The sequence below is a fragment of the Sorex fumeus genome, unplaced genomic scaffold, assembly GCF_029834395.1.
Source record: "Sorex fumeus unplaced genomic scaffold, SorFum_2.1 ptg000024l, whole genome shotgun sequence".
In the NCBI taxonomy this organism is placed as follows: Eukaryota; Metazoa; Chordata; class Mammalia; order Eulipotyphla; family Soricidae; genus Sorex; species Sorex fumeus.
Genome location: NW_026606081.1, coordinates 21,503,113 through 21,527,674, shown reverse-complemented (window position 1 = coordinate 21,527,674; position 24,562 = coordinate 21,503,113). Strand labels below are relative to the sequence as shown.

The window sequence follows — 24,562 nt, the reverse complement described above, 5'->3', positions numbered from 1 at the left end:
TGACCTTTCATTGGGCCTGAAACCTAACCCCTCATTGGCCTGACACGCCCCCATGACCTGTGCTTTCCTGACTGTGGGACAGACGTTCCCACCAGAGACTTTCCCAGGACACTGGTTGGCCCCCGGCTAGGATTTCTCCTTCCTCCTGCTGGGAGGAAACGAGGAGGCAGCACCAGGGATATAAGGGGCTCACACAGGCCTGGGCGGTCTCCGGCTCGTCCACACCAGTGCACCCCACTGGCCTGCCTGTCTGCTCAGCAATGGGGCATCAGGAAGCCGAGTCCACTCAGGTCAGCCCAGGTAAGTGGTCGGGTCACTCGCAACACAGCCAGAAACCAAGCTCTTCTCCTCCCTGAGCCCTGGGTCACAGGGCCGTGGCTGACCCCACGGCTGACCATCCTGGTAGACTGCCATGACTGACCACTGCTGCTGACCACCCTGGCTGATCACCATGGCTGACCACTATGACTGACCACCCTGGCTGATCACCATGGCTGACCACCATGACTGACCATCTTGGCAGACCACCACGGCTGACCACCATGGTGACCACAGAAGAACCCCCCCAGCAAAACCATAGCAGCCACTGTGGGAGGTGCCACTGTACCCAGCACAGGCCTGGGACTGCTGTAGTGGCCAGGGCCCAGCAGAAGCTGTGGCCTTGCCTCCGGGCAGTGTCCCCTCACCTTGCGGAAAGCATTGCGGGACTCCGTGTAGTTCCGGCTAAGGCTGTTGACCATGTCCATGATGAAGTGCCAGGCCATCAGGTTCTGCACATCTCTGTCCAAGACACGTCAGCAGAGCAGAGGTGAGGTTCAGGTGTGGAGGGTACGGTCAGCATCAGCCCTGAGCCAGGCTTCTGGGAAACCCACCTTTTGGTATAGTTGATAAGAATGTCCTCGAGTTTGGTTAAATACTCTGGAGCATAAACAATCACATTCTCTTCATCTGGAACACTGATATTCACGGTCTTCATGATCTCGTTGATAAAACTGGACCAGTTGAATGGCTGAAAAGGAGAAGCACAAATCAGTCATTGGGATGGAGTTCCCTGCCCAGGGATGGGCACAGGGGTATGGAGGCTGGGGGCTGGGGGCAGGGGGCCAGGGGCTGGGTATCTGGTGGGCATCCCCTTCTGCCCAGCAACCGGTCACTGGCATTTGCTGAAGGTCACCCTCCATGGTCCCCAGCCGTGTTTGAACAGAGCTCAATATTCAGTAATCAAGCTAATCAATAACAGAATGACTAAGTCGATAACAGAATGACTAAGTCGATCAAAGCGCAAAGCTGACCACTGAAGGTCAAAGCCAGCGTCTGAGATCAGGGAGGCAAGGCCAGAAACTGGGTCACTGGCATGTTCTTGTCTGAGCCATAATAATGATGGAGAAGGAATCATGGTGGGCGCGTGGGGCCGAGGTCCGGGCTGTGCGGCTGTGGCTGCCTGGGTGGTGCCTCGAGGTGGGGGCGTCCGTCCCTCACCCCTGGGCGGCGGGGCGTGGCCGTGGCACCCTGGCTCAGAGCGTGAGGACGCCGGGAAGTGGCGAATCTGAGCATGGGCAGCGGGCACCAGGGGACCTCCTTTGTTTCCTTGTTCTGCATCTGGATCTCCAAGCAACGCTCATGGGCCCCGGGGCCACTCCAGTTACACCTGCTGCACCGGGCTGGACCCACCATGCAGGACTGCTTGGCCCACCGGGGTCGTGCCTGCTGGAACCTGGGGGCTTTGGGGTGCTGGAGATCAAAGCTGACTGTGCATGCAAGGTGTCCGCCCAGGTCCCTGAGTCATTTCCCCGTCCCCTCATTGAACTCAGTCCTGACCCCACTAAGGAGTTTCAGGAGCAAAGCCCTTTCCAACATGCTGTGCTAAGAACACCCCACCTAGATGGCTACAGCAGGGCAGTAGCCACTGTGGGATGGACCGTGGATGGGCCGTGGATGAGGCTGTGGATGGGCTGTTGGCAGGCTGTGGGCTGGGCAGAGGGACGGGCCATGGGCACTTTCCCAGACTGCAGCATTGTCTGCCTGTGTGAATGAACCGATGCACCAGATTAGAGTGGAGCTCCCATGACTTGCTGCAGTCTAGACAGTGAGTCGCAGGAAAGGAAAAGAGGCCAGCGCCGACCACAAAGGGGACCTAGAGGCTTCTGGTTCTGACGCCCTCTTCCCTGGATGGCGGGATATGGCCAGAGATGAGAGAGGAGGGAGGAGAACGGGCGGGAAGACCACAAGCCCAGAGGGGCCCACGGTGCTCTCCTTCCTGCACACCCTGTGGTGTGGCCTGGACCCCTGGACCCTGCTTCCAACCCGTCTGTGGTCCTCTGTGCCGTCACCCAGAGCTCTCCGGAGAAGCTGCCTCTCCTGTGTTTCCCAGTGAAGTTCACTCCAAAAAAGGATTTAAAATATTTTTTCCTTCAGTCTCTGAAGGATACCAAACAGTCGGTGCCATCTATATTACTTTGGAGGTCGAACTTATCTCAAAAAATAAACCACTGGATCTTAATAAACCAGAGTTCAGGACTACACACTAGGTAGTGACAGTGAGTCTACACAGCTGGTCACTCACCTGATTGTCCACTTTCAGGGAGAAGTTAACTTTGACCTGGGTTAGTGTCATCTTGTTATAGAGGAGCATTGGATCATTCCGGTCTTCTGCCTTGGTGGTGGCCTGTGGGTTTGATTTTTGATCGTTATTTCAGAGCTGGAAGTCTCCAGAACGCCCCCAGTGCAGAGAGGAAATGGGCCTGGAAACGGCACCGCAGGGCTGCAGGGTGCCTGGATGTGTGATCAGCTGGGTCAGTGCAAAGATTAGCTGAGCTGGTCTGCTCTCGCCTGATGGGCAGGGCTGTGGGGTCCAGGGGCCTTCCAGCCTCTCTGAGCGGGGCCACCACAGAGGCTGCACCTGGGCCTGTACCACTGAGGCCGCTCGCCTTTGTCTGGCACTGTCTGTCACAGCCGAAAACTCTCATCATCTGCCCTCTCTTGAATATCCTGGCCCGACTCAGTGCCGCAGCCCCGGGCCTGTCCCCCACTTGGCCCTCCCGGGCAGCAACTGTCCCCACTGCCCTGAGAGTTCCCACCGCAGACACGTCGAGGCAGGAGACGGGCGAGCACAGAGCAGCCGAGCGCCAACCATGGATAAGGACCCTGGGGGCCACACGGCGGGGAAGATGCACATGAGTGACCCTGCGGGGAGGCTGAGCAGGGGACCCCAAACCTCACGCTGACCCCCACGAGCTGCTCTGAGCGGGTGTTTGGCTTCCAGCAGCCCCAGGAAACCAACACTGGCCCTGGGACCCTGACCTGAGGGCATGGCCACACACATGGCCGAGGCAGGAGGCTGGTCTGCCAAGCCAGGGAAAAGGAGGCCTCAGCTTCTGCTCTGAACAAGGTGCCATCCACCCGGGCTGGCTGCATAGACATGGGCCCGAGTGCTGTGTAGACAGGGTTCATGGACCCGGGTACTGTGTAGATGGAGTTCATGGACCTGGGTGACGTATAGAGAGGGTTCTGGCCCGGGTGCTGTGTAGACAGGGTTCATGGACCTCGGGTGCTGTATAGATGGGGTTCATGAACCCTGGGTGCGGTTAGACAGGGTTCATGGACCCCAGGTGCTATATAGACGGGGTTCATGGATCCCGGGTGCTGTATAGACAGGGTTCATGGACCCCGGGTGTGGTGTAGATGAGGTTCATGGACCCCAGGTGTGGTGTAGATGAGGTTCATGGAGCCCGGGTTCTGTGAAGACACCACAGACAGGAGCTGCAGAGCTGAGCTCGTGGGGGTTGGGTGAGTATGTGCCCACCCAGACTCCCAGCACCCGAGGCCCAGGGAATGTGGAGAAACCTCCCCGCTGGCCCCGTCCCCTGGGCACAGCAGACTGCCCGGCTCACCGTCTCCCTGCAGGGACCGAGCTGGCCTCCCCGTGGTGGGGAAATGACGCTGGACGGTGCACTGAGAGTGGCCAACGTGGCCAGTGGTGTGCAGCAGGTGTGAGTGGACCCCGCTGCCGGCTCAGACTAGCTGAGTCGGAGCCTCTTTCATATTCGCCACCTCTGTCGCCTCCGGAGGGGAGCGGCCAGCTGTTTGCTCAGCTTAATTAAGGGTTTCAAAGTTCCTCCCGACAGGCGGCACCCGCAGAGGCCACAGACTGACCCGCAAACACGCAACAGGGAGGCAGGGAAGGTGGGAGGCACGGCCCGGGGCCAGGGAGCTCACGTTGGCAATCGCCGTCTCCAGCTGCATCACTGTCTCCACTTCATTCCTGATCTGTGCCTCGTCGACCGCCACTTTTCTTTCCTTCCGGATTAGCATGGCCACAGAAACCATGAACTCCTTGTATGCCTTGCACGCCTGAGGGAGAAGCGGGCAGTGGAAAAACTGGCAACCTTTGTCGAAACAGCAGCACACGTTGATGCTTAATGAACGGACTTAATTAACGGTCTTAATTTTCCCTTATCATTCATGTTTGCCAACCCATGAAGCACAAATGAAAAGCAAATCCTTTCCGGACCCAGAGAGAAATGTCCCGCACAGATCCCTAGAACTCTCGGAGTCTCTGGGGGCAACAGAGAAGTGAAGGGTGACGGCAAAGCACCGGGGGCTGGTCGTTACTGGCTTCTGGGGACTTTAGCCAAGCTGCTTCGTGCTGCCTTTGTAAGAACAGTCAGTTCACAATCACCAGCCATTTTTACTGTCATAATACCTTTCAGGACAAAATGCCCTTTAACTGAGACTTTTTTTTCTGCTCGTATATGTCAACCATTTATGAGACCAGGACCCTAAGATCATACAATACTACCAGGATTCTTTATGTCTGTCCCCCTAGACAAGCAGTATTCTGCGTTTACGAGGCCACATTTTCCTGAGTTCCTCCAACGTAAACTTGTGGGTTTTCATCAGTTCTGCAGCTGCTCCCTAAGACGGGGCGATTTTACCTCCGTCCAGATTGGCTCCTTCGAGGAGCTCGGCCTCTCCCTCCGAGACGCAGGCTGTGAGCCCGTCCGGCTGCCCTTCCTTTAGGACCCCCACCCCCAATGCCCCATTTGAGCCCAGGGGAGGGTTCGGCCAGGACATCTCAGCCCTGCCAGGCACCAAGGGTAAGCGGTGACCCTATTGCAGTGAGCCGAGAGCACGCAGGCCCAGCGCCCCTGCTGCCCACTGCCCGGGGAAAGCCCACTGCAGGCGGGGGAGGCCCTGCTCGGCTGCACACGGGGACCCGCCCAAGGAAGGTAAGGGAACACCCAGGGGCTTCTGTCCCCGCCAGGCCCAGAGCCCGAGGGTGCACAGGCTGGCAGAAACCTAGCGAACATCAGGGCTGTGAAGAGGGTCACCCCAGCAGGGACGGAAGCAGCAGGAACCAGGACAGACAATCGGGAGGTCTGGGTCCCCCCTCTGGGCCTTTACTCGGGCAAAGGGACAAGCCCAGGCTAGACCCTGTGTGCGGGCACCACCCTACCCCTCCCGGCACTAAGCCTGTTCTCTGCTAGTCCCCGGGCAGCAGAGACACAGGGGAAGTGTCCATGGCCATCCCTGCCAGCTCCCCTTTGCCCATGTCTGGTATTCAGAATTCTCACTCCATGAGGAAATCGCAGAGACACTGGGCACTGCCTTACTGGCCCACAAGTCCTGCCTGTCTGCAGGAGGGGGTCTCCACGGACCACCGAGGAAACAGTGATCTGAAGTTTCCAGCATCACTCTGTGAGTTGGGGGTTTGGGGTTTTGCATTTCTGTGAGCAGGTGAGAGAGAAAGAGGCGGGCAGTGGGCTTGCTGGCCGCGAGCTGGCTCTGCGTCGAGCACACACGGGCCAGGATCAAGGCGGGGATTCGCGCAGCCACAGGACCTCAGCCTTTCAGGGGCTCCCGTACCAGGGACAGTGTCGGTGTCACCAGCAAAAGGAAGCCAGTTACTGACTCGATCCTCTCTCCTGCCTCCAGATTTACTGGGAGCTGCACAGCCTCACAGCTCAGCCTTTCCAGGTGGTTCTACTTTAAGACTTTGTATTTCTTTCCGAGAGATACTTTGAAATACGTAAAATGTCAAGTAACATAATTGCTAGATTGGGAGAGAAAGTAGCGCTCGGTTTAGTATCTAAACCACACTCCCGCCAGGGTTCTTAAAAGACTGAAATCCATTTTTCTTTCCAGCCATTAAGAGAAGCAATTGCTTCTGGGGAGGAGGCTAGAGCCAGCTACTGTGTTCAGCACTTAAAGCAGCGACTTGGGACCAGAGCAACAGGACAGTGGGAAGGCACTTGCCTGACATGCAGCTGAACCAGGTCCATCCAGGCACCACATCTGATCCCCTGACCCTAGCCAGGAGTGACCCAGAGCACAGAGCCAGGAGTCATCCCTGAGCACTGAGCCAGGAGTCAGCCCTGAGCACAGAGCTGGGAGTGAGCCCTGAGCACAGAGCCAGGAGTCACCACTGAGCACAGAGTCAGGAGTCATCCCTGAGCACTGAGCCAGGAGTCATCCCTGAGCACAGAGCCAGGAGTCACCACTGAGCACAGAGTCAGGAGTCAGCCCTGAGCACAGAGCCGGGAGTGACCCTGAACACAGAGCTGGGAGTGAACCCTGAACAAAGCCGGGAGTGAGCCCTGAACAGAGCCTGGGGTTAGCCCTGCACACAGAGCCGAGAGTGACCCTGAACACAAAGCCAAGAGTGAGCCCTGAACAGAGCTGGGAGTCAGCCCTGAGCACCTCCCAATTCTACGTCTTTAAAGTATCCGCTCCAGGAAGGGGAAGGTACTCCCCGACCTGGCCGCCGCTGGCCCTGCTCTATGTCCCCTGGTCCCAGGAAGCTCCTCCTGCCCTTTTCGGAGGAAGCTGCCCTACTGGGGCAGGAGGAAGTCACAGACGTGGGCGCTGAGGGGGACACTTGGTGCTGTAGCAGAGACGTTTCCTGCCAAAGGGCTCTGAGACCCTTCAAGCGTGTGCTGGGGGCCCTTGGTGGACATGATACAGGCTACCCGCAGGAACCCCAGAGCCATGGCCGACAGCCCCGCCTGGCCAGGGGCAGAGAAGCACAGAGGCAGCGGTGTGCGGGCCAGCGTGAGAGCTGGGATGGTGCAGGACGGTGCAGACTGTGTGACCTGGGCCTGTGGCAGGGCTGTGGGCTGCTCTGTCCCCTCACAGGATGCTGTGCGTCTTCATGGTCCAGTTATAGGGCAATTGCATGGGTCTGCCTACATTCTTCTTCAGCAACCAGGATTTCTTGTTTTTAGGGGACCACACCCAGCGGTGCTTGGGGGTGACTCCTGGCTCTGTGCTCATGATCACTCCTAGCTGTGTGCTCAGGGTCACTCCTGGCTCTGTGCTCAGGGTCACTCCTGGCTCTGTGCTCAGGGCTGACTCCTAGCTCTGTGCTCAGGGCTGACTCCTGGCTTTGTGCTCATGGTCACTCCTGGCTTGTGCTCAGGGCTGACTCCCGGCTCTGTGCTCAGGGCTCGCTCCTGACTCTGTGCTCGGGGTTCACTCCCGGCTCTGCACTCAGGGCTGACTCCTGGCTCGGTGCTCAGGGCTGACTCCTGGCTCTATGCTCAGGGTCACTCCGGGCTCTGTGCTCAGGGTGACTCCTGGAGGTGCTCAGAGGACCAGGATTTCTTGTTGAACAAACCCAGGCTGGCCATGGAGAAGGCAGTAGCTGCTCTATTGCTCTGGTGTTTACGCCATTTCCTTGGGGGTCTTGCTGTCCTCTGGTTTGAGCCCGTGTATGGGCATGAAAGCATGGAGCAGCTCGGACTCAGGTGCTGGGCCTGGGTGTGAGTCCACGTCTCCCTGTTCCCAGCGAGCCCCAGGCCTGGGCCCGAAGAGGCACTGGAGGGAGCACTCAGCCCCATCCCGGGGAGGCACCTGGGAAACACTCAACTCCATCTTGGCCTCCGTGTCGTCCCCCTTTGGCCTGCCCCCACCCCCAGCGGTACTCAGGTCACTCCGGGGCTGGCCCTGTGCGTGGCCCCGCCCACCTCGCGCCCGCCTCACCTCTGCGTACACCCCGCTGCATGTGTAGTAGTCTCTGGACGGCAGCCCGAGCCGCGGCTGGTCAATCTGGGGAGGCGGAGAGAGAAGCCGTGAGGGGGGTGGAGACCAGGGTCGGGCCACTGGGACGCCAGGGGCACCTCCCGGCCAGGGACTGACACAGGGACGACACCCGGGTCCAGGGGCGGGCGAGGGGCAAGCAGGAGCCCAGGGACAGGCTGTGGCCAGTGTCCTTCTCAGTCAGTGCCCACCTCGTGGTCAGTGCTCATCTCAGTCAGTGACCGTCTCACGGGGGCCAAATCTTGACCATGCACCAGTCTTAGGGACACACCGGGGCTGGTCATGTGCAGGCCCCCCTGGACAGTCCAGCTGCCGAGGGCCCGGGAGGCCGGGGATGTGCTCACTATTCTCCAGCAGGGGCTTCACCTCTGCCACAGTCCGGCTCTGCCCTGCAGGGCTGCCACCCCTGCCCTGCCCCTGTGGTGTGGGACAGGCCTCCGTGGGCGCTAGAACCTTCCGGGTTCCATGCCTGACTGTCCACCACCTGTGGCCAGTGCACAGGACAGCCCCAGCTGTGCAGGGAGATGAAGGCCATTGAGCAACCAGAGGCCAGTACCCTCTGGCTGTCTGGGGTACGGCGCCGGACAGATGGCCACGAGAAGGACCTCTGGGATCTTAGCAAAAACGACCAGGGAGGGCAGAGAGCAGCACAGGTGTGACCTGGCCTGGCACGTGGCCTGCTGGGGTCCACCCAGGCACCACATCTGGTCCCTGAAGCCCCGCCAGGAGGGACCTGAGCACTGCCCGGTGAGCCCAGGACGCTGAGGCTGTGGGTGTCTACTGGCCGTGGGCCCCATGGAAGCCCGGCCTTGGGGGACCCTCCTGCTCCCTCCTGAGGGTGGACACGGCAGGCAAGGGGCTGACGTTTCTACGACCCAGGAGAACCATGTCACAGGGCCGCACTGTGAGACCAGCTGTGTCCAGCCCTGCCCCACCCTGGGATCCCGGCTCTCTCCAGGTCTGTGGTGAGGTTGGCCCAGGTCCCGGGAGCAGCGCCCTGGACAGGTCCTCCCAGTGGCACAGTGACCGTCGGATGGAGCAGGAGCCTGCTGTGGCCAGACGCACATACGTGGATTATGTGGCTTGAGGAGTTCTTGTCATCGGTGCCGACAAAAAGGTTGATCAGGACTTTCTTTCCATACTTAGAACTGAGTTGGGCCATAGACTTCTCTGCTGTCCAGGCAGCATCTGCAGGTGCCAGAGGGAACTGAGTCAGGAGCAGGTGGCAGCTGAACCCCCCGGGGATGGGAGGTAGATGGACACCCCAGAGAAGGTGCAACCAGCCAACTGTCTAAGAGGGCATGCTCGCCTGAGATATGTACCAGGAGGTTTACTCCATGGCTTGGAGGCCAGCCGCACATGCTAGGGGAAAAGGCAGCTCAGATAGAGAAGGGAGCACCAAACAAAGGGTGTTGGGAGGATCCTCCCAGGATGGGAGATGCATGCTGAAAGTAGACTATAGACTGAACATGATGGCCACTGATGACTCTTTTGCAAATGACAGCACCCGAAAGGAGAGAGAGAGAGAACAAAAGGGAATGCCCTGCCACAGAGGCGGGGGGATGGAAGGACGGAGGGTGGGAGGGATACTGGGATTGGTGGGGGTGGAGAATGGGTACTGGTGGAGGGATGGGTACTCAATCATTGTATAACTGAAACCCAAGCACAAAAATTTGTAAGTCTACAACTGTACCTCATGGTGTCTCACTAATAAAAATTAAAAAAAGAGGGCATACTCACACCCTGCACCCTGGTCACAGGGGAGATGGAGTGAGCACAGCCCCTCCTATGCCATGGGGACGGGGGAGGAACCCTCATTCTTGCTGGGTACCCTCATTCTTGTCCACCGGTCCAGCCTTTGGGGAAAACATATGGAACCTTCTGGAAAAACTAGGAATCGGGCTTCCATGTGACCCAGCGATCCTGCTTCTTGGTATCTATCCCCAGAGACACTATTTCGGAGAGACACTCGTGCTCCAAAGTTCATTGCAGCACCACACACAACAGCCCAAACCTACAAACATCCCCCACACAAGAGCAGATGACAGACAAAGGCCCCGTGGCACGTCTGCCAGTGGAAGGGCCCTGAGCTCTCAGGAAGTCCTTCTCCTGCGATTTGCTGCTCGTGGTGGATCAGAGAGCCTCGTGCTGGGTGGGGTGAGTCAGTGGCTAGACAGAGAGGCCTCTCACGTGTGGGGCCTGAACTATGTGGGCGTGGAACCAGTGTGGGAAGAACCACAGGTGACGGCGCCTCTGGGGGGGACTCACTGTAGGGCTGGTTGTCCCACTTATCTGTCGCCATTGGCCAGTCATAGATATCCGGCAGGACATTCAGCAGAGGAACCCCACCTCTGTCGTTGACCACAGCTGTGGGAAGCAACAAAGACCAGCTGGTATGAAGCGCCCAGCGGGGCCCCTCTGGGGTGGCCGCGGTCCCCTGGGGAAGGCCGGGCGAGACTCACTCTCGTTCACACAGGAGCGGTACAGGGTCTTCGCCTTCTGCACGGCCTCAATGTCCCCCTCTTTGGGCTCCTGAAGGACGTCTGAAATGGGACGTTTGAGCATCATAAGGCCGCATCCCAACCCCACCTCCCGGCCTGGGCAGAGGCCGAGACCGGGGGCCGAGAGTCCTGAGGCTCTTTCTGGAAGGCGCCGGGTGGGCTGCTGGGGGGCTTGGGGTTGGGTGGAGAGGGAAGGAACCAGCGCAGAGGTCTGGCCTCGGAGGAGAGTAGCTCTGTGTGCTGGGTGGGCGCGGGGGGACGGGCCGCCCGTCTTGCGTGCTTGGAGGCCAGTGAACGGCGACACGGCTGGTTCACCGAGAAACTTCCAGAAGGTCAGAGAGCCGGAGCACAGTGGGGCCCACTCCTGCACCAGCCTGACCCGAGCACACCCACCTTTCAGCACCACCTCAAGCTCGTCCCTCAGGATGTCAAAGTTGCTGTAGCGGGAGCTGGTCTCGGGGATGACGTGGCGTTTCATCCAGCCCCCGCAGGCATACTGGTAGAAGTCGGTGCACGGCTCGGCCGACGCGTCCATGTTCTGGATCAGCCTGGCGGCTGTAGGGTCAAAGTGGAGGACCATGGGGACTGTGCCGGAGAGGGGCCCGGGGGCGGGGAGCCCCCCCACTTGCTTTGCTCTCTCGGTCACCCCGCTGGCCAGTTCTGGGCCCAGCCGGGACACAGCTGGTGAGTGTGACTCTCGTTTGGGGGCTCCCGAGGGGTGCCCAGGAGAGCCGGGGTCCCGCCGGGATCCTTGGCTAGCCAGGTGGAGGGTCAGTGCAGGACTGCAGGGGCCGACGGTTGGGGGCTCTGGGCCCAGTGGTCCCAAGGGACGTGGTCCCAAGGGACGTGGTCCAGGAACAGAACTGGGGTCAGGACTTGCAAGGCCTGAGCCCTAACTACAGCCCTAACTACTGTGCTGTCTCCTGGCCCTGGGCTTGGTTCTTAAAAGGTGAGTCCCCTGCCCCCCTCTCCTTTCCCCTCCCTTCCCCTCCCCTGCACTGCTCCTGCCCTCCCCTGCCCTTCCCTCCCTCCCCCTGCCCTCCCCTGCCCTCCCTTTCTCTCCCCTCCCCTGCTCCCTCTCCCCCCTCCCTTCCCACAAGGCAGCCCCTAAGACCTCTTTCACCCCCATCGGGGAACACTCAGCTCAGAGCCCCTGGGGAGAGGGGGGAGGGACTGTCCTGGACTGGGGGGGAGGCGCAGCTGTGGCTTGCCTTGGGTCCTTTCCTCCCCACTCTGCACCAGCCTCTCCTTGAGCTGATGTGCCCAGCACAGTCAGAGGCGGCTGCTGGCCCAGTTCCTGCCCAGCACACACAGCCGAGGGGCTCCCAGTCCTAAAGCTGGTCTCTGAGCTGCCGCCCCCACCTCCCTGCGGCTCCGGGGGCTGGGAGGGAACAGCCGCCCACAGGGGCCGACCTGGTGCCTGGTTCCCGCCGCTGGACCCTGTTCTGAACGCCCCTCTCCCCCTCAGCCACACCTGAGCTGACCAGATGCTTCTCATCCACGACCCGGCGCCCCAGCAGACAAGGGCGGGTTGAAAGCAAACAAGAAGTTTGCCCGGAATAAGCAGATGTGAAGCCGGGCTCTGGGCCAGCTGGGCCCCCTGGGGCCTTGGGTCTCCCGTCCCTGGCACTGAGCCAGCCCCGGCTCCAGTTCCGACTCTGCTTATCTGGGCTTCCCGGTTGGCCTGAGCTGAGCGCCCGGCCCTGGGGAAGGGCTCATTTATCATTGCAGAGAAGAATCACATGCAGACAAGGGAAGCTGCTTCTTCCTAAGGATCCAGGCCGACACCAGGCACCACCCGCTGGCTCCAAACCCGTCCTCTGGGCGCCGTCCCCTTGTACTGACGGGCAGGAATTTAGGCCCCGGTGTCCGGCCACCCAGAGCAAAGCTGTAATAGCTGGACCCAAGGCACCAGCGCCCCTGAACAGCCCACCTGGACTCATTTGTCATCAGAGCCAGAGCAGAAGGCTGACACTTCCCCTAGGGTCTCCATGCAGGTATACCAGCCAAGGTACTCGGGTAAACAGCAGTAAGGAAAGCGGCAGTACCAATAGTAGTAACAGGAATGGCAGTAACAGCACCGACAGTCGTAAAACAGCAACAACACTGAGAGTAACGTTAGAGGAACAGTGCTGATACCGAGAACGGTAACAGTAATGCTAGAGGAACAGTGCTGATACTTGAGAACAATACTCAATAGTAATGCTAGAGGAACAGCAGGAACATGCTGATACAGAGAATTCAATAGTAACACTAAAGGGATAGTACTGATGCTGAGAACAATACTCAACAGCAATGCTAGAGGAACAGTACTGAGACCGAGAACAATACTCAATAGTAACGCTAGAGGAACAGTGCTGAGACTGAGGTATTCAACAGTGATGCTAAGGAACAGTACTGAGATGGAGAACAATATTCAAGTTCCTCTCGTAATGCTAGAGGAACAGCACTGGTAACAGTAACGCTAGAGGAACAGCATGAACATGCTGGAACTGAGGACAGTACTTGCAGGACGAGGAGGCAGCTGTCATGGAGACAGCAGTCAGTCTGTGACCCGGCTTGGCCTCCTGCTCTTACACCAAGGAGCTCATCCCTAGACCCTTAACACTTGCCCTCATTTGGGGGGTGGCTTCCAGCAGCTAGAGGGTCTGAGGCCCACTCCCAGAGAGTCTGCATGAAGAGCAGGACTCATGGCTCAGTGCTCGACCTGGCTCTGTGACAGTGCTCGGGGACCAAAAGGGGCGCCTGGATTCCCATGCACTGGCTGCGTTCGCCCCCTCTGGCCCTGCATGGCAGAGCTGGCTGCAGGCAGATGCAGCACGGGAGCCCGAGGGCTGACATGGGCAGCTGGGCAGTGTCCAAGCAGTTCTTCGGGTCTGACCCTCCCCTTGTGCTTCTTTCTGCTGCAGAGGGCCACGTCAGCAGGACGGTGGATGCGGTGGCCGGCACGCAGGGGTCTGCTTCGGATGGGGCAGGCAGCTCGTCTGGAGCCTGCAGGGAGGTGCTGGCCGCCCAGCCTGCCCCGTGAGCCTGGGGACAGAGGACGGGGAGGCTGGCTTCCTCTTCCCTGGCCGCGCCTGCTCTGAGGAGGCAGGCCACTCCCGGACAGGGCGTGGCGCGTCCCAGAGGCTCGAGCATGTGACCCTTGCCCCCAGGGCTTGCTGGCACCTGGGCTGGGCTCGGCGGCCCTCCAGATGGACCCAGTTCCACTGGGCGCAAGGGTGAGAGGGCTCAGGGCAGAGCCAGAAGGTTCTGCAGGTCTGGGAAAGGGGAGGGGGTGAGAGGTCACGGCCCGACAGAGGCAGGAACTCTCCAAACTGGGACTCAGCCAGAGGCAGGTCCAGGAGGGACGTGCGGGACGTGGCTGGACAGAGCTGGGGACTGGGGTCAGAACTGGGGGTGTGGGGTCGCAGAACTGGGGTCAGGACCCGCTGGCTCTGACCCAGGGACGCTGGCGGCCCCGAAGCTGGCCCTGCTCTGGCTCCGCTGGGCACTGTGCCAGTCACGTTCTCGGTACCGTGGCGTCGGCTCTAGGCCCAGCTCCAGATGTTTCCTGTGGGCTGTGCAGTGACAGCCATCTGGATCGGAGCAGTTTGGACAGGGTGACTGGAGGGCCAGGGACATGGCTCAGTGGTGAGCACTGCCTTGTAAGTGACCCCTCTGACCCCGATACTGGCCACTGTGCTGCTCGAGTGTGTGACAAGGTGGGGGATAAACCTAAGGGACGTGACGTGACACTGAGACCCTAAGGACAGTCCTGAGGGCCCCTGCGCCAGTAGGGGCTCACGAGGGCTGAGTGCTCCCCGCTTGAGTCCGCCCCAGTGGGACCACTCACTGCCCAGTGCCCGCTGGGCGCACTGGCCGCCTCCCACCTGCAACCACCTGCTGAGTCACCCCACCTCAGGCCTGCCACCTGCCCACTGGCCCGGACAGGCACTGTGGCCTACAGCTATGGCAGCTGCACTTCTCGCTGCCAGGACTGGCACCAAAGAGGGCCCTGAACCCCACCAGAGACCCCAAGCACAGAGCCGGGAGTGACCCCTAGCACAGAGCCAGGAGTGAGCCCTGAGCACAGCTGGGAGTGAACCCTGAGCACAGAGCCAGGAGTCAGCCCTGAACAGAGCCAGGAGTGAACCCTAAGCACAGAGCCAGCCAGGAGTCAGCCCTGAGCACAGAGCCAGGAGTCAGCCCTGAACACAGCTGGGAGTCAGCCCTGAGCACAGAGCCGGGAGTGACCCTGAGCACTGCTGGTGTGGCCCTTATCCAATCGACTGACCAAGAAAAGTTCAACAGAAACAGACCCTGCATCTGTCTCCGCTATGACCCATGCTCCCAGCAACCCGGCTGACAGGGACGGAGCAACACCCCCCCACTTCCTCCCCTGAACCCTCCCCCCCCATGTCTCCAGGGCCTGCGCCATCCCCCATGAGTGGGTAGCGGGCAGCTTAGGCTCTCCACGGCCTCTGCCCCACTTCTGTGCAGCCCGGCACAATCCTGGCGCAATGCTCGCTTGGTCCTGGCACAATCCCGGCTTCCTCTGGGCCCAGTGGGTGTTGCCCCTCAGTTGTCTGGCCTGGCGCTGCCCTCAGGTCCCCTGTGCCCACTGCCAGCAGGGGCCATGACGTGTCCCCGGGCCCCCAGGTGACTGTCCGGGCCCCTCCCCTGCCTGGTGTGTGGTGCTCACGGCCCCGTGGCTTCCTGCAAGAATCAGAGGCAGGGATGAGGGGGTGAGGCTCGAAAGCGCCAGGCCAGAGGGGTTCACTCGGGTCCCGCACCCAAGGCCCACAAGGACCCCCCAGGCTGACAGTGCTCCCGACTCGGGGGCCACTCCTGCAGTGGGGCTGAGGCAGGACAGGAAGAAACGCTGCCCACCTCTGACCACCTGCCCTGTGGCCCTTCTCCTGCTGACCACCCGCCCCGCTGCCCCCTGCCTGCTGACCACAAGGCTGCCTGGTCCCAGCCCAGGCCTGAACATCTTCCCTAAGATAGTGCCTGGGGGACCGTCCCCAGCCTTGTCCCCACCCGCTGTGGTGCCGACGGCGCACATTCGTCATCTCGTTGTAGGAGGAGTCCCAGTGGTGCACAGGCCCCCAGAGACTCTCAGCTGACTGGGCCTGAGGACAGGGTCCTACTCCAGCCCTGCATGGGCCACCCCGAGCAGTATTCGGGGCCCGGAGGAGCTGGGAGTGAGCCGGGGCGGGACACGCATGAGGCAGAGCCCTAACCACTTGGGCTCTCTCTCTGGCCCAGCGCTTTGGTTCTTAAGGTCAGCATCCAGGAGGGCCATGGGGTGCACTGGCCTTGCCCTGCCCTGGGCGCATGACCATGATGCTTACCTCTGCCCCTCTGCCCTGCCCTCCCTCTTGTCCTCTGGAACTGCAGAAGGCCCTGGCCACTGGGGACAAGGTTTCTCCCCGCCCCACAGGGCCCCTGGCCCCATCACCAGAGCAGAGTCTGCCCGAGGAGGCGGCTGGGTCACAGGACCTGGGTGGGGCTCGGGCAGCCTGGGAGAGCGGCCCTGCTGGCCACAGGGTCAGAGCTGGGGCTCATCTGGGCACTGCTGACCAGGCAGGAGCTGGGAGAGGCCCTGGGTTGCAGGCGGCAGGGGCGTGGCCAGGCAGGTGGACAGGGGACCTGGCCCCGCGCATGAGCCCAGCCAGAGACCCCACCCCCAGCAGCGATCGGGGCTGAGTCCCCTGTCCACGTCCCGGCGCGTTCAGCTGCTGTGTTCCACAATTTGCTTTTTGGGTTTTGGGTCACCCAGAGGTGCTCGGGGCTCACCCCTAGTGGGGCTGGGGGTCCCTGAGCCGGCCCCCCTTCTGCAAGGCGGAGGCTTTAGCCCGAGCTCTCGATCCTCCCATGGCCGCTGGACCCCCGCCCGTGTCCCCAGGGCAGCAGAGGAGAGTGGACAGCACACGAAGGGCCCACAGGGCAGGGCTGGGGAGGGGGTGGTGCCCACCAGAGCCCTCCTGGGGCCTGGGGTGGGTTTGGGGTGGGCACTGGCCTGAGCAGCCTCTCGGGGTGGGGGGGGGCCTGCACTCCTGCTTCGGTCCTCTTCCCGCGTCCCCTTCCTTACGCTTCCCCTCGGTTCCCTTTCTCCTGCCCAGCGAGAGCCATCTCTGCCCGTGGATTCTACACCCACACGCCCTGCCCGCAGACGCCACCACCGCGAGGGACACCGCCAGCCCCTCGTGCCCCAAGGCTGTTCTGCCGGTGGTGTCCCCTGACACAACCCCTCTCCTAGGCCAGGGAAGGACACGGCTCAGACTCACGAGCGGACACTTGCCAGGGAAGCCAAGACCACATTTGAGGTGACAGCTCAGCCCCAACTCAGGGCTCTGGGCCCACCTGGCCGGGAGCTGGCCGCAGTGACACTAGCAAGGTGACAGGGCGAGGGGCAGAGCTGTGGGGGCTGTGATTGGCACTGGGCATGGCGAGGCCACAGGCGGCGCCTAGAGAGGCCAGCAGGGAGTGTGGAAGCTCAGGCAATGCGGCAGTTCCTGCCTGGGTCAGCACTGCTCGTGAGCAGATGATGGACGTCCAGATAATTGTCCATCTCAGGTGCCTGGACAGGACGGGGGGGGCAGGGAGCCATGGGCACACCCGGGGGCCAGCCGAGAAGCCGAAGCACAGACCCTCCCTGTCTCACTGGCCACTGAGCCCAAGTGGCCACCTCCTGGGTCAGGGCAGAAGCCCAGGCTTGGGCACAAGCCAGGTTCCAGCTGCCTCTCCTCTGTCTCCAGACTCCACCCCAAGGGACGGCCTGTGTCCACCCATCTTCTCCCACGGGGACACAAGTATGCCCAAGGCTGGAGCCGATACCCAGTGCCTGACCCAAGCCCAGGGCTGCCTGGGTCAGCACTGCCCGTGAGCAGAGAGCCTGGTGGCAGCTCTGTTCAGGAACGCTCACCTGCCCGGGCCATCAGACCCACAGACCACCGGGTGCCTCGTCACCTCTACTGCGGTCCAACTGGGGATCCGCCTACCAGCTGACCAGTCCTGAGGCCGTCTTGGCTCAAGCAATGGAGGGGTTAGTGCCCCGCAGAGTCCAGCCAGCCCCTCCTCTGGCCCGCAATGCCTCAGGCCTGGCCATCAGGCTTCCTCTCCGGAGCCGCCGACTCTGAGCCCCCCAGCACCAAGAGCCCAGATACCCCATGCAGCTCTCACCTGACTTGATGCATTCTGAGGACTTGCAGATGCCATCTGGAAAGGAAGGGATGGGGGAGGGGTGTGAGCATCTGTAAGGCACCTTCTGCCTTCACTTTCCCTTTTGCCCATCTAAAAGCTCTACAGGGAGACTCTGAACATTCTGGGTCACTGTCAGTAGTTACAAAAGCAGCAGGGATCTCCAGAGGTCAGTCTGCATCTGAGCTGTCCTTCATGAGGAAAAACGTAACTGTTCTGTTTGGAGGCCAACCTGGCAGGGCCCAGGGGACCCTAGGGGATGTCGGGATCGAACCCGGGTCGGCCGGATGTCGGGATCGAACCCAGGTCAGCCGCTCTCATTCCAGATGCGTTTTTCTTGCCTCTCTCCCCACTCAGGCGGACTGCGGGTCTGAGGTGCCCTCTCGCTTTACGCAGCAGCTGCCCTGTCCTGACTGCTACTGAGGACAGCGGCTTCCCTGACTCCAGGAGGCCGTTAGAGTCCCAGCCTGGCTCCTCGCGTCCCGCTGCCCCCACGGCCTGCACTCGAGCGGGTGCCACTCACCGTCGTAGGTGGCGTAGAGGACGATCATGGTGACCGCAATGATGGTCAGCAGCAGGACCAGCACTGACAGGCTGATCTCCAGTGGTGACCCGTACCGCCTCCGGGGCTTGGATGAGCACATGTCTGCTATGTCCCTCTCACTTTCGGACAGACCCATCACCTAGCGTCTGCAAGGAGAGGAGAGGACTCAGCGCGAATCAAAGCACAGCGGGTGAGCACAGGCGGCCGAGGACGCTTACGTATGCTTTGTGAAAAATCAGCGTATTTTCAGTGAAAGTCGAGAGTCTGATTCTGAAAACAAATGACCCGTGCAGGTCCTGGTCACTGGGGCTGCCTGTGGGTGTGGGCAGAGTCAGGCCAGCACAGCAGCGGGAGGCTTGCGTGGGCCCCTTGGCTGAGTCCTCGGCCGGGGCCTTAAGTCTGCTTCGACACGCGTCTGAACTTTGGACAGAGCCAAAGGTGCGGTACTATCTCATTCCTCCATGGGAGACCAATGACTGACTCTTCCTGGTCTTGACTAAGCAACAATGTGATAACCAAAGGGCAAACACTTCTAATTTATAAATGACACTCACTTTCAGAGTCCAGAGCAGCTCCCACGAAAACCTCCCAGAGAACCCGGGGCACGCGGCCACCTCCCAGAGAACCCAGGGCACACGGCCACCTCCGGGGGAACCCGGGGCACATGGCCACCTCCCAGAGAATCCTGTGAGAACATCTCCCCACTTCATCAGAGTCAGCAGCTTCCACGGAAGAGGAAAACCATGGGCCATCTTTCTTCCCTCATCATGCAGCTGAAGAAAGAAACCACAGGGCCAGAGCAATAGCACAGTGGGGAGGGCGTTTGCCTTGCACATGGCCAACCCGGATTCGATTCCTAGCATCCCATATGGTTTCCCAAGCACTGCCAAGAGTGATTCCTGAGTGCAGAGCCAGGAGTAACCCCTGAGCATCACTGGGTGTGACCCAAAAAGCAAAAAAGAAGGAAGCTGCAGGGATGGTTCTGCCTCCTGGCTGGGCTGAGGGCAGTGGCCAACAGCGGTCAGCAATGTGGGTCACCTCCCTGCTGGGATGGGGGGCAGAGCTGGCAGCGGTCAGCGGTACTGGGCTTCCCAGCACCCTTCCAGAGCTGTTCTCGGGGCCTGGCCTGGATGAACCCATCCCCTCTTTGAGGTGGCTATGACTCTCTCAACGGCACCCCTCACAGACTGGGCTGAGGACGTCCAGGTGACCGCTAACCAGTAGAGCTAGTGAGTATGCTGTAGAGATCACAGCAGTCACAGTTTGAAATAAAACTTCTGTCCCGCCACAAGTGCTACGAGACCAGCACGCAGAAAGGAGGCGGCAAGAGTGAGGGACAGAGCTGAACATACCAGGTGTAGCCCCCTGCACTCCCCTATGGTCCCCCGAGCACTGCCAAGAGTGATCCCTGAGCACAGAGTCGGGAGTCAGCGGTTAGGACTGCGGAGGCAGCCCCCAAATCAAACCCAAACAAAGAAACTGAAGCAGAACACACATTTTCCCTTGCTTGTTTGGAGAGGCCTGGTGATGTCAGCAGCCATCGACCATTTAGCACTTGGGTTTTTCTGCGTGGCTGTACGGAATTGATGAGCTGTCGCTAGTGTCATAAAGATAAGGTGTGTGACCTGAAGAGGCTGCCGACACGGGCCTAGGGCCCGTGACCCTGGCTGCGAGGGCTCTCTGCATGACACGGAGGCACCAGCATGGACAGAGGCTGAGATCTGGTCTCCAGCGGACGCCAGAATCCAACCTCCCCAGGGAGCAGTACGTGGATCACAGGTGACTTTACGGCTGCCGGGCGAGTCTCAGACACCCCGTCCTCATGGTTACACGGGACCACAACCAGGACAGGCTCAGAAGCCAGAACAGTTTATCAGGCCATGAAAACACCACGTTCTCTGTGAGTGCCGCGAGGGTGGCTGTGTGGGGGCAGACTCCTCCGGACTCAGCCGCTCCCGGGGACTCAACGCTCCATCTCGAAGCAGAGACAGGTGCAGGCCGCGGGAGAGAAGCACAGGCTGGAGGCTGCAGACGGGGACACGGCCGGGAGGGAGGCAGTGAGGAAACAGAGGACACTGAGCCAAGGGGCTCTCAGGCTGCTCAGCTCACTCGCTGGAGAATCTCCAGGGACCCCCGGAGACACCCAGAGGAGGTTCCTGTGGGGCCCTTTTCTCTCCTCATGCTCCTCCTTGGAAGCTGCAGTCAGGCTGCTCACGGAACCAGCAACGGGCGAGCTGTGTCCTTGGGGAGACGCGCCCTGGGTTCTCCTTGGTTTCCCGCACTCGGCTGTCGGGGAGGCCCGGGGAGCTCCTGGCGGCTGCCATGTTGTTCCGAGCAGGCAAAGACCCCCTCCCCCCCGCATGTCCCCGGGGACTCTTTCTCCATCTGCCTTAAGTCATTACATTACTCAAGAGCCCGGAGCCTCCCTGGCAGCCCTCGGGGCTGGGGCCAAACCCCGGGCTGCTCACTCTCAGCCTCGTTTTGTTTTTTTTGGATCACACCCAGCAGTGCTCAGGGTTCCTGGCTCCGTGCTCAAGGTGTTCAGGGCACCACATGGGGCGCTGGGGATCGGACTGGGGTTGGAATGCGAAGGGCAAATGCTGACCCCTGTACTCAGCCCAGCCCTTCGAGCACTTCAGGCAGGCGGCAGCGGGCGGTTACACGTGCAGTGGCAGACACTAAGTAGGACACAGTGAAGTCTGGAGTCCCGTATGAAGCAGACTGAGCAAACAGGCCTTCCTTCACACACCGTCCCTGCACGGCGCCGAGACAGAGGGTCACCACATGCCCTGCAGGGGCTGGGAAGGAGAGGACGAATGGCTACTGCCAGCCTCAATTCCCAAGGTCCCCGGGGAGCTCGAGGGCCTGGCTGCTGGACCCTTCATAGCATACATGGCTGCATTCCTGGCTCTGCAGCTCCGGGGCCAACTGTACCGAGATGCAAGCAGGACCGAAGGGCTTGTAGGTGGATGGGTGGGAAGGGGCACCCAAGGGGAACCCCGACTCCGCTCCCGCTCCTAGGCAGGGCAGAAGCTGCACCTTGGTGGTGTCCTGGAGATACCAGCCCAGACCCAGGAGACCCCAGGCCCGGGTGCCCAGGACAGGGAGGGGGAACTGGACGCCTTGGCCGCCAGCTGCCTGCCCGCAGGTCCAAAGGTAGCCGGACTCGGCCGGTTTTTCCAGGAGTTGGTGACCTTTGTCTCCCACTGGGCAGCCAGAGGCATCGGACCTGGGCAAGTCCTTACCCAGAGACCGGTCGGGCTGCACCAACTCTCCGGGATGGATCCGCACCCCGGAAACTTGTGCTGGCTGCACCCGACGCGAAGCGCGAGCAGCCGCATAAATTATATAACGGGAACGAAATCGCGGCTCAAAGCAAAGCAAGACGTGGAGGTGGGAGGGCGGCTGGGCTCAGGGGGCGGCTGGGAGCAGCCGAGGTGAGTCGGGCCGGAGCGCGGATGCGCTCAGGGCGCGGCGGCGACGGTCCGAGCCCCGCCCGGCCCCCCCACCCGCCCGCGCGCGCCGCTGATCCCCCGCGGCCGAACAGACCCCGACTCGCCGCGGTCTCCTGACCGCGACAGCCCCGCGCGCGGGGTCCGGGCGCACGGCCTGGCCAGAATCTGCACCGCGCGCCCCGGACCCCTATCGCCCCCGACCCCGAGCTCTCCGGGACCCCCTGCGCGCCCCGACCCCGCGCTCGCCCTGGGACCCCTCCCCTTCCCGCTCGCTCCGGACCCCGCGCTCGCCCGGGATCTCCTGATCGCCCCCCCGACCTCGCGCCCGCCCCCGACCCCGCGCTCGCCCTGGGACCCCTGATCGCCCCCGACCCCGCGCGCGCCCCCGATTCCGCGCGCGCCCCGGATCCCCCGATCGCCCCGGACTCCGCTCTATCTCCGGACCTCCTGCGCGCCCCGACCCCGCGCTCGCCCTGGGACCCCTTCCTTTCCCGCTCGCTCCGCACCCCGCGCTCGCCCCGGATCTTGGGCTCTCCTGGAGCCTCTGCTGGGCGCACCCCACCCTCCCCGCCAGCCGCGTCCCGCCGGACACCCCACCCCTCGAGGCTCGCCTTTTCCGACCAACCCAGCGCCCAGCTCCGGTGCCGGCGGGACTCACGGTGGGATTCCGGAGAAGTTGCAGCTCGAAGCCCACGTGTCTCGTCCAACGCTCGCCGGGCCAGGCCCTCCCCAAGGCAGCCTGAGCTCCCGCCCCGAGCCCCGCGCCACCCCCCGGGTCCCAGCGCGCCCCCCGGGCCCCGCGTGCCTTCCCCGAATCCCGCGCGCCACCTGGGACCCCGCGCACCCCCCGGGACTCCGCGCGCCCTCCAAGACCCAGCTCAGCCCCCGGGACCCCGCGCACGCGCCCCGAGCCCCGCATGCACCCCCCCCCCCCGGGATTCCGCGCGCCCCCCAGGACTCTGCGCGCCCGCTCCAACCCCGCGCGCCCCCCGGGACCCTGCGCGCCCTCCAGGACCCCGCGCGCCCCCCGGGACCCTGCGCGCCCGCCCCAACCCTGTGAATCTCGGAGACTTGAGCGCCCCCCCGGGACCCTGCGCCCCAGCGGCCTGCGCCGCCGCCCAGCGGACCCCGGGCAGGTCGGAGCCCCGGGCCGCCGAGACACTCACCGCGGCGGGGAGCGCGGAGCTGCCCGGCCCCGCCTCGCCCCCGGCGCATCCCGGCGCCCGGCGCGTCGCCCCCGCCCCCGCCCGCCGCAGGACCCGCGGGAGGGGGCGGCGCCGGTGCCCCGGGCAGCGCGGGTGGCCCCTGAGCGCGGCGGCCCGCGCCGCCCTCCCGGCCCGCGCCCTCCCCGCCGGGCCGCCCTCTCCCGCCCGCGGCCCCGGCCCCTCAGTCTCCGCGGGCACCGGGCAGCGAGCACCGGGCACCGGGCACCGCGACGTCCAGGGCCTCGCCCGCGCCGGCCCCGCCGCCCCGCAGCCGCGCGCTCCCGCCGGCCACAGACCCGGAGCCGCCGCGTCCCGAGTCGGGAGCTCTGGCCGAGACAGCCCGGGCTTGTTTTGTTCTGCTTTTTTTCCCCTTCCATGGCTTTTAGCTCAATGATTCAATGCCAAGTATTCAAGGAGTTTTAACTTTGATCTCTTTTCTCTCGTAAGATCTTTTCGTAGGATCTCTCTCTTACACTCGCACATGCCCACACACTCACACACACTCGCACATTCACACACACACACACACATACACTCTCACACACTCAAACACTCACACACTCACAAACACACACTCACACTCACCCAAACACATACATGCACTCAACACATTCACACACTCACACAAACACATACATACACTCACACACTCACACACACTCACACACACTCACACACGTACATTCACACACAAACACACATGTACTCACCTCACACTCTCACATACAAACACACACTCACACACTCACACTCACAAACACACACACACATACTCACATACAAATTCACACACTCACCAACACACTCAAACACACAAACTCACGTGTTTCTGTCTCTTACACACCATACATATACATTCCACACACAAACACATACATTCCCACACATACATACACTCACACACAAACACAAAAACTCACACACACTCACATATGTCTCTCTCTTACACACACAAGTTCATCCACACACACTCACACAATCGCTCACACACACACATCTCTATCCCTCTCCCTCTCCTCTCTCTCTCCCCTGCCTCTGTCTCTCCCTGTCTCCCCCCTCCCCCTGTCATACTGGAACACAGGTGGGAATGATTCGCTGGTAATATCCAGATTATTCCCTCCTGGACAGTCTCACCCCGCCCGACACATTCTTCTCTCTCTCTTTTTTTTTTTTTATAGTAGAAAGTGGAGCAAAGCAAGAAACAGGACAAGTGCCAAGGAAACAGTGATCCCTGCACAGGGGAGAGATATCTGCAGAGTGAAGCGGTCTCTGAACCGTGGTGGGCACAGGGACAGCTAGTGCTGGGCCCTCTTGGCTCTCCACACCCTGTGGGTACACGTTGCGGACACCCTGTAGCCGCCCTGGTCACTCCCTAAAGGAGCGTGGCAGGGACTTGGGGGAAGTTAACATTCCCCAGCATCCTCTGAAATTCGAACTGTGCACCTAAGATTCAGGAACAGAGAGGAAACGTGTTTACCCACGTCCCAGACTTGTGGCTCAGGGCACAGCCTCTAGGAAGCCTGTATTGTGCCCAGGAGGGGACCGAGGCCACGGGCAGGGCCGCGGGAGGCCGGGGAGGAGGCAGGTGGCTGGTCAAGGTGAAAGGTGGTTGGGTGGATGGGGGCAGCACTGAGA

At 61.6% G+C, this 24,562-nt stretch overlaps 1 protein-coding gene across 1 annotated transcript in view; it reads right to left on the bottom strand.

The window, feature by feature from the left end:
- MME (membrane metalloendopeptidase) overlaps positions 1 to 22,999 on the bottom strand; it is a 36,939-nt gene extending 13,940 nt beyond the window's left edge. The window contains exons 1-12 of the mRNA XM_056114391.1: positions 22,889 to 22,999; positions 18,247 to 18,413; positions 17,706 to 17,741; positions 10,932 to 11,093; positions 10,500 to 10,580; positions 10,306 to 10,404; positions 9,107 to 9,225; positions 7,981 to 8,046; positions 4,216 to 4,350; positions 2,564 to 2,665; positions 873 to 1,009; positions 687 to 780 (exon numbers count right to left, since the gene is read on the bottom strand). Of these exons, the coding sequence (XP_055970366.1) occupies positions 687 to 780; positions 873 to 1,009; positions 2,564 to 2,665; positions 4,216 to 4,350; positions 7,981 to 8,046; positions 9,107 to 9,225; positions 10,306 to 10,404; positions 10,500 to 10,580; positions 10,932 to 11,093; positions 17,706 to 17,741; positions 18,247 to 18,403 (1,188 nt within the window). The 5' untranslated portion in view covers positions 18,404 to 18,413; positions 22,889 to 22,999. The remainder of the gene's footprint in view (positions 1 to 686; positions 781 to 872; positions 1,010 to 2,563; positions 2,666 to 4,215; positions 4,351 to 7,980; positions 8,047 to 9,106; positions 9,226 to 10,305; positions 10,405 to 10,499; positions 10,581 to 10,931; positions 11,094 to 17,705; positions 17,742 to 18,246; positions 18,414 to 22,888) is intronic.
- Positions 23,000 to 24,562: the final 1,563 nt, after the last annotated feature.